This window comes from Morone saxatilis, unplaced genomic scaffold, assembly GCF_004916995.1.
Source record: "Morone saxatilis isolate NCDOM2014 unplaced genomic scaffold, NCSU_SB_2.0 Contig15, whole genome shotgun sequence".
Taxonomy (NCBI): domain Eukaryota; kingdom Metazoa; phylum Chordata; class Actinopteri; family Moronidae; genus Morone; species Morone saxatilis.
In genome coordinates this window covers 2,477,465-2,486,989 of record NW_023339707.1, presented here as the reverse complement: position 1 = coordinate 2,486,989, position 9,525 = coordinate 2,477,465, and the positions used below count along the sequence as shown (strand labels likewise).

The 9,525-nt window shown below is 40.8% G+C and overlaps 1 protein-coding gene across 1 annotated transcript in view; it reads right to left on the bottom strand.

Annotated features, from left to right (window-relative positions):
* The window catches only part of LOC118324958 (atrial natriuretic peptide receptor 1-like), a 7,310-nt gene extending 289 nt beyond the window's left edge, over positions 1-7,021 (bottom strand). Inside the window, exons 1-6 of the mRNA XM_035657486.1 lie at positions 6,596-7,021; positions 4,158-4,292; positions 2,943-3,117; positions 2,221-2,319; positions 1,342-1,433; positions 843-983 (exon numbers count right to left, since the gene is read on the bottom strand). Coding sequence (XP_035513379.1) covers positions 843-983; positions 1,342-1,433; positions 2,221-2,319; positions 2,943-3,117; positions 4,158-4,292; positions 6,596-6,826 — 873 coding nt within the window. The 5' untranslated portion in view covers positions 6,827-7,021. The remainder of the gene's footprint in view (positions 1-842; positions 984-1,341; positions 1,434-2,220; positions 2,320-2,942; positions 3,118-4,157; positions 4,293-6,595) is intronic.
* Between the last annotated feature and the right edge of the window lie 2,504 nt (positions 7,022-9,525).

Here is a 9,525-nt window from a genome sequence, read left to right as displayed (position 1 = left end):
GCTCCTTCTAGTGCTCCTAATGGCATTTATAGGAATCCACCGGACCTGAACAAAAACAACCAATCAGAGCAGAGAAAGATAAAAAGCTTTGCGTTGGAGGCTTAAGTCTCATTCTCAAGATCTCAAAATGTGATTCCCTGGGAAAAAGACTCACGATCAACTGTCTTTTTTGGCTCTGATTGGTTGTTTTCGTCCAGGCCCAGTGGATTCTTGCAAATGCCATTAAGAGCAACCTGATTGTTTCACAGATTTTCTGTTTCATGTACTACTGTCAGGATATAGTAAAACTGTCAGCAAATATGCCAAAAAACTGGTTATGAAGCAGTCTCAATGTAATACTGATGGAATTGTAAAATGTCCAGGTTCCAGGAGATGGCGATCAAGGATCAGGATCAGTGTTAACCTGAAGGCTATACTGTCCCACTCTTTTAGGAGCTAATTTTCCAAGATGTGTACTGCAGGTAAACAGTGATAATAAATAGAGGGAAGAGAGACTGAAGGTAATGGTTTGGTGGCATTAAGATCATAATTAAGCATAGTCCAAAACACAAAACATATAGATGAAACATCAAAGTATTTAAAAAAATTGAGAATAACAGGGACATAATAAATTAATGTAATTTTATGGATTGTTATGGACCAGAGTAGTCACAGACATACAGTTGGAAAAATGATAAATATGCAATATGAGCAAGAATAAAGGAAACCAAAACCAGCTGACAGTGGGGGAATTTCATGCACAGAAAGCGAACACAAGCCAGAATTTTAAAATATGGAGAGCAACAGCTATCAGACAGGGTATGTCTTCTCTAATGGCAAACACTTGAACCAGTTCAACTCACATTGCCCACAGAGACCTCACTGCCTGCCACCGTCTTCTTCTTTCTGGCCATGTTGGGATTCCAGTGACAGACCAGACTGTCGTTCTGCACACTGTAGTTCTTATGGCCGATCAGCCAGTATGTGTTCATTTTGCCTTTACCCTGGCAGGGAAGGGAAAGACACGAGAGAGTGACAGTGACTACCAATCAGAGAGAGTAATGATAATGAAAAAATCCAACTGGAATGAGCATCCACGAATTGAGTGAAACTAAAGGAGTAAACTAAAGGGGGGTGGGTGAGCGCCTTTTTCCAACCTTACCTGAGGGGAGGCTCACCGTGTCAGACTTTAAAATTTCCTGGCATAGGAGCATATTTTCGTTTAACTGGTGAGAATTTTTTATTAACCTTTTAAATTACATTTAAAAACATAATTGGCTTCCACAATATAAAAACAATCTTAACATTTGATTTCCTTTAGAAATCACAACACAGAAAATAAAAGCCATGGCTCTTTTTTACCTTAACCTCAATCTCTCCACGAAGCTGCAGCTCGTAGGCGTTGTCTTTGATCAGAGCCAAGTAGGATTCTGAACTGGTGTGGATTCTCTGAGCTGACACATAAACAACAATAAATACCTTCAAAGTCGAGCTGAGCATGGATCTCAGCACTATCCCTGTCCCACATTGGCTCTAGTTTTGAAAAGTCAAACCACTGCAGGACATATGCTTTTTTTATCTAATGGATGTGAAGAAAGCAGGGAAGGCTGTTATCACTGTGTTTGATGTCAGTCAAACTGTGCACACGTGGGTAAGTGCAGGGTAACACCAAACAGGGAAAGTTGCGAGTCACCAGCTTCGCAGATTTAGGCAGAATATGATGGAAACTATTACAAAGAAAAGGAAATACAGCTACGACAAAGACTGGGAAACCTTCTACCAAGTGAAGCCAGTGGAAGGTAACTATCAATAAGACCATAAGAACTGTAAAACTTTAGCTTCCTTTAATGCTTACTATATTTATTGGGCATGGGAGTTGGGAATGTTGCATTCAAATAAAATATATTTGAGTCTTTCACTCGTAAAGGTCTAACCTGTAACCTCATTGTCTATTGTGCATTGGTAACATGTCCCGCATTGTCCCACACAAATGCACTCTTTGTCCCACATTTGGTTTTTTGTCTGGTCACCCTTTGTGTATAAGTTGTAGAAATGCACTCATGTCTGCCCCAGTATCTTTTCTGGATTCAACTACTGGGAGGCACCACAGTCTGACATTTTCATAATCTACAAATACAGGCTTAAATACAGTTTGCACTATAACTGTGTTTGTGTGAGCTGTGTAGAAATGGATGAACACAGGTCAATGTGTTCTAGTACTGTGTGTCCAGGTACACATACGCAGGCTGGTGGACTCCATTCTAGAGGCCGTGTTGACGGTATCTCCAAACAGACAGTATCTTGGCATCTTGTAGCCCACTATTCCCGCCACACATGGACCTAGAGAGCGAGGAGTTCAGAACTTAAATACATCCCACAATGCAACAGGGCTAGAGAAAAAGAACAACATACTGACTATTGTGTTGTTTTGAAAGCCCTACCAGTAAAGTCATTCAAATTTATAGAGTCACACTAGCAGCTATGTGAGGCTGTACAAAGGCACAGCGGTGCTTTGACAGGAAAGGGGAAGAAAGAGAGAGGGGGTGACATGCAGCAAACGGCCACAGGTCAGACTCGAACCTATCGACTCAATCTCGGTACATGGTACACAAGCTCTACCAGGTGAGCTATCAGGGCGCCCCAGCATGCTAACATGCTTACAATGACATGCTAACATGCTGATGTTTAGCATTTAGGTGATGTTTATTATTGCCATCTTACTTTAGCATGCTAACAATAGCTTATCAGCAGAATATACAATAGTTTTGCAGTAATTTGGTCATAAAACCAAAATTCGAGCAATTTTAACCTGATAAATGGTTAAAGATAAAATGTTAAGAATTCATCAAAGTTATTACAAGTTTGTTGCAAGGGTGGCACTTGCACCTAGGCATCCGACTAAGGTATCACTGATCCACATCGATTGACCGGACCTGCTGCACCTGACAGCGAGCGCCTCTCACCTGTGTGGATGCCGGCTCGGAGCTGCAGCCTGTGGTTGGGCATGTGAGGGACGGAGACCTGTCTGACAGCCGCCACCAGATCCAGCGCCATCTTGGCTATCTCGTCAGCATGTCTGTCCCCGTTTCTCTCAGGCAGACCGCTCACCACCATGTACGCATCCCCAATCGTCTCCACCTGGTTTGAGAGTTTGATAAAAATTTTGTTCAAACTAAATTCAAGACTGCAACCAAACACTGTTTAAAAATTGTAATTTAAAGGTCCAGTGTGTAACATTTAGGAGGATCTAATGACAGAAATGGAATATAATACCCATAGGTATGTTTTCATTAGTGTATAATCGATAATTGATCGTCTGCCATGTTGATGAACCACCATGTTTCTACAGTAGCCAAGAAAGGACAAACAAAACACTAGCTCTAGATTTTTTTTCTATTTTTTTGTGCATTTCACAGCCACCGTAGTTTCTTATTCATGCTTGGAAGGGGAGGGTGAAGCAATGGAGTTTCGATCTGCAATTTTTGTCAGAGCTCACTAAATACTACACACTGGACCTTTAAGAACAAAAACACCACAGTAAGTTTGTCCATTCAGGAATCGAAAGGGTTCACATTGTTGTCTGAGCAGAGAGAAATGCCAATATTCTACAGTGCCTTTCACAAGCTAATTCATTAATGGCTTTTCTTAAAATCACATTATTAGAAAAAAATAAATGGGATTCCTTTATAAGGCTTAACACTGTTTGAAAGTAGATTGAAATTGCTCCCTCAGCACAGTGTTTTGTTCTATTGTTACACTTATGTACTGCGTGCAGCTGGGTAAAAAGTGAAACTAATTAGCCTCAACGGTAATGATTCCTTGGACAGATGTTCAGATATATCAGGCTGCAGATCAACTCAACAGACTTTCATTTATGTTAATGTGTGCTCCCTACAAAAATAAATGCTGTTCTTCAGTGTGGCAGAGAGGAGTGGTTTCAGTGCTGACTGCAGGTGGAGAACCAGGGAAGCTCAGCTGCAGCTTATCAGACTAATTAGCAGTCTGGGAAACACGCCACTCTGTTTGTGCTGCAGGTTCTGCAGGTTTTAGTAAGGCTACAGGCATACACACAACAACAGACACATAGTTGAACTGGGGACTGAGCTGCACCACCAAATTCAGTCAGCGTATGAATTTTCTTTGTGTGTGTTTTCGTGTGTGTTCCATTATAAAGTTACCTTGTAGACATCATAGGAGTCAATGCGTGTGTCAAAGCACATGTAGAGGTTGTTGAGCATCTCCACCACTTGCAGAGGAGTACAGGACGCAGAGATAGAAGTGAAACCCACAATGTCTGAGAAAAAAATGGTCACCTGGAACAAAATGGACTGTGTAAAATGATCAGTTGTACTGGACCAAACTGGGCAAGATAAAGATAAAGTTTATGAGGACAACTAAAATGAATGCAGTCTAATGCAGCCGTCCTACTGTATAATGCATACAGTTGAAGACCACCACAAACTACATCCTGTAAAATTATCAGGATTACATTATGACATAATGAGCTGTTGTATTATACTGCATTAGGACTAGCCCTCTTTCCCCAGTCTTTGTCCAGATCGTCTTCAGGTCAAGTTTTGGGGTGTCATTGGGCAAAAAATCAATTTGAACCTTTCAGCAAATTGTAATCAAGTGGTCAGAAAACCAGCGTAACTTCTGCACCTCCTCTTGGCTCTGTTTTCAGGCTTTAGAAAATCTAGCATGTGACAGGAGGCTCTGGCCAATCAGGTCATTTTAGAGAGATGTACATATGCGTCCGTTTATATGCTGAAGCGTGATTCAAAGGCGGTAATCCTGCAACTTGTGATAAAATTACAATTTCTCCTTAATAATTATATTAAAAAAAGTTACAATTGAATACGCTTAATAACACACATTAATGCACAGTCCAAGTTAAGCATCAGAGCTCATGTATTGTTTTATGATAGAATCATTTCTGCTACAACACAAAGTAAGTTAGCTGAAGATAATGCTCTGGGTAATCCCTTTTAACCTGGTATCTACAGTACATATGGCAGTGTCAGAGTTTAAGTGTAAATTCCCAGCAACTACAATTTAAGAGACAAAAGCGTCAGTGGAACAAGCGAAAAATTGGGAAGGACTCATAAGGTCAAGAAAATAGTATTTTTATCTTTAATTTTCTTTTTTTTTTATGATAGAATCCAACATATCTAAATAAATCACTGCATGGAGTCCCAGCCTCAAGTATTTTTCGTCACTTTGTACAGCTCATACAGCTCTCGCCACAATAATTGGCTCTGTTGATAATGAGGATTTTTAGTGATCTGAGCGCTGTGAGCCTGTGCCGAGCTCAAAGTCCAGGAAACACCTCTGATTTCACATATGGTCAGCCCATAACAGGTGTTACATTTGCTGCCTCAGACAAGCAGTCTTTACCTGACAGCATCCTTCAGGGCTCAGTAAGTCATGTTTTACTTTCCTGTTAGTTTGGGGAAAAGAGAAGAATCTGTGGGTCTTACATTTTCTTTCCAGAATACTCGAGACCTCCAAATCAGTTAAAAGATGAGACAATAGTGCTATTCATCCCCACCCCCTGTGCAGAGTGCTTTTGGTACAGCTGCTTCAAACCTCTTCAATAAGCCAGACGCAATTTTCACCCGTATAACTTGTTTTATCTCCTGATGAATATGAAACAGGGCAATTATAGGTAATTACGCCGACAATAGCAACAAAGGCAGCAAACACACAAATTCATTCATTATGTTTGCAGATCTTGCAGAGGTAGCCTCCTCGCAGCAGCGCCCCACAACCCTCGCAATATTATAAGCTCTGAATTTGTTTGGTTTGGTTAAATGTTAAAAGTGAATGGGGAGGAGCACGGAGCTCTGTCTTCCACAGTGTTGTCTGTTTTTACCGTTTGCCTTTAAGGTTTGTAAGTTTTAACACTGAACAGAAGAGACAAACCTCAGACTGAAAATGCTTCAGACTGTTGTCCAACCTGTATTACCAGCAGCTGTTGCCTTTCTGTTGTCTTTTTAAATAATGGCTTTAACAAAATATCATCAACACTAAATAAAGTACCCTTTGGTTTCTATTTCCTTGTTATTCATGGAAAGAGATCATCATCAGATTTGTTAGCTTTATACAGACTGACCTCCTAGTGCCGACCCTTTCTTGCCATAGTTTGAACTTTGAAGTAAACTGAACTGGACTTAACTACATTATTTTTCATGCTTCTGGGTTCTAGTCTGTCCCTGGTCATTACAGTTACAAGTAACATTTGGGTTCTGAGATTGGTCTGAACATTACCACAGTACCTCAGTAAAAATGACAAATGGCCACATTTATATAATGCTTTACAATTTGTACAATTTGGTGTTTATTGAGAGCATCAGATCAGTGTCTTGAACATGTTGGGGATCAAATCTCCAACCCTGTGGTTAGCAAACTAGTTTTGCTGTCTTTTGAACAACTATTAAACTTTGAAACTTCAATTTTTAAACTGGTTTAGGTATATAGTTGCTGCCTTGTTTGCCAAGGCAAAGACCAATGACAGGGTAATCTGGTCTAAAACCTTTCCTCAACGAATGCCTTCATGAGCCATACTAAACCACAATGATGGAAGCATAAACACACTCTTTGCAATACCACCAACCTTCTCATAGCTCTCAGCCTCGACATGTTTACACTGACGGAGCTGCTTGGCGACTGACTTGGGAAGCATTTGGTGCAGCAGATCCTCAGCCAGTTGTCTCTGGTGCCTCAGGTCCTCGGTTTTCTCCTTCAAGCTCTGAGCGTAGTTCTGTATCCACTCCGTCATCTGCTTGAAAGAGAACATCACCACCGGGTAGATGAGGCAGGCTATAGCCAGCAGGCAGACCCTCATACTGAGGCCCGAAGACACGGAACGAGACGCCAACCTGAGAGCCGGTACCGCACGATCAAACAAGCACTGCTTAGTGTTTATCAGAGCTTGAACTCCTGTGTGAGACCCAGACAGAAGCTCTGTTCCTGCTCCAGATATCTGCCACAGACTTGTATTAAAAATATAGGACTGTTTTACATGCTGACTTGAGTTTAACTTGAGGTCTATGTTCTCTAACCAACAGTCATTCAGTCGTTCTGTCATAACCCTGGAAAAGCCAAGGTGGCTTAGTACGTAAGTCCATTTGTATTGGAAGTCAGCTTGAGTTGCAATGTGATGGAAGTCCATCAACTGATGATTGAGCTCTATGAATGCTACCAGAAGTCTTGCAGACAGTACATCTCTCCAGTTAAAGTTCTGTCTGACTTTGACCAAAGTATCTTCGACTGTACCCCAGATGTCAAGAAGTCTTCCGATGACCAGGGAGTAAGCAGAGTAAGTAGCATTTTCACTCATGCCGTTTGTATCCAATGAAGTGTTTAGAAATCCTTGAACGCTCCTCCTCAGCTCTTGGCAAAATCCAGCCAGCTCAATGCTACAAGGGAGCCCATGGCCGTTACTGTGACCTGCCATGTCGCCACAGAGATGACCAAACACAGGAAACACAACCTCTGAAAAACTTGCCTCCAATGTCTCATTGCCCATGTCTTTGGTAAATAAATGTCTCATCTTTTGAAGCTTACTGACGAGTTGCAGGATTGCTATCGTCCTGCATGAAGTCAGCTCATCGTAAGCAGCCTCTGTAGTGTGCAGCAAGTCAAAGTTGGAGCTGAGGTCGATGGATACAGAGCCAAGCAATGCCAGGAAAGAGAGGAGGCAGGCTGTCAGAATCCGACGAACAGTGCGACTACTGCCAGACAGGGAAAATACAGAACACCTGGAAAAACAGGAATACAACTGTTGAATTACTGAAGGAGGCTTAAGGGGTCTGTAACCTTCAGACAAAGAAGAAGTCATCATTATGAAATGAACTGATACAAGAATTATTCATCGTTATGCATTTAAGTGAGAATCATATTTTATTAATCAATATTGATATTGTTCAGATTTAATCGACAAAATCACATAAAAAACACAGTCAATGCAAAATTCATTTCAGAGTAAACGAACAATAAAGTTGTATCGTATCGTAAATGTGTGTTTGACACAGTTAAAAATGATATTAATCAAATGTCAACCAAATTCAAACAATCAAAAATGAATGCATTTGAAGGCACTACTGGCCAGGAATAAAGCCAGACTCTACGGTTTGTGCTTGACAAACAATTATCCAAAAGTTTTATCGTACCCAAGAAAACTAGACAACAAAGAGTGGTACTGGCTCTTTCTTGTCTTCTCTAAACACCAAAAACATGTCAGTTACCCAAAACAAGCATTTCTCTATAAGAACTTGAGATACCCAAGGTCTTATAATCTCTCTGTCTGGAGTCTCTAGACAGTCTTAAACCACTCTTACATCATAGAGGGTAATGATCATTCAATCAGTGGAAAGAAATTATGACTTGATTGGAAATGTGATTGCTGATTAATGGTATTATTAGCGAAATAGCTAATTGTTTGGTTTCTGCTTCTCAAATATGAGGATCTGCTGCTCTTTGGAACATTTTTCACTACATTCTTACCTTTATGTGACTAAACCATAAAACAAAAGGTAATTCACTGCAGCCTGAAATGATACATTTGGAAGAAAAACACTTTCTCATCCTATTCTAAAAGAGTGAAACTAAGTGGGCAAACTGTGATCCCTAAATAGAAAATTACAATTAAAATGAATAATTATTCATTAACCCAGTCAGTCATAAAGAAAACAGAAGGGGACCCTGACATGAGGGGTCTGTATGAAGCATCCTAACTTTCTGGCAGAGTTCAGTGTGTCTCACCTGCACAGCGGACACTCACTGTCCGCATCCTGCTGCGCCCTCGGAGCGACCCTCCTCTTCTTTAGGAATCTTCTTTTGAGAGAAGCCGAGGACAGGGTCCCAGATGCGATACACTCTTTTTTCATCAAGTCCAGCGATGACATGAGACTCGAGCTGAAGTCAGGGTTCACTCTCAGACTGGGGCCCCGCAGGACAGAGGCACTGCAGAGGGAGCGCCGCACTGAAGAGATGTCCCGTTATCGGGAGCCATAAGGACCAAGGCGGCAGCAGCGTCTTCTCAACTTCCGGTACATATTTAAAAATAAAAGTTTCATTGTTAATGATTGAAATGAATACATTTCCCAGTGCACACTTCTTTATAAAAATACATGTTTTTGTTTCTTTATGGAACATTATAAAAGGTCATTGTATTTGTGACTGATCCTTGCATAAAAACCCAATAAAAAAGAAAATAATAAATGTATTTAGTTTTAAAGGGACAGAGTACCCAGCCAACAGGTATCCCTCAGGGTACGTTCCCTAAAGGTTCCTGTTTGGTTATATTTTTGCAAACAACCAGAGAGGGTTATTTTAACCCTGAAGGTTATTCTTGAACAACCTTATGTTTTATATTTCTATTTTGTGAGGCTTACGTGTTTAGTGTGGTTAAGATTGAAATGTTTATACACCGATCAGCCATAACATTATGAGCACTGACAGGTGAAGTGAATAACACTGATTATCTGGTTATCATGGCACCTGTCAGTGGGTGGGATATATTAGGCAGCAAGTAAACATTTT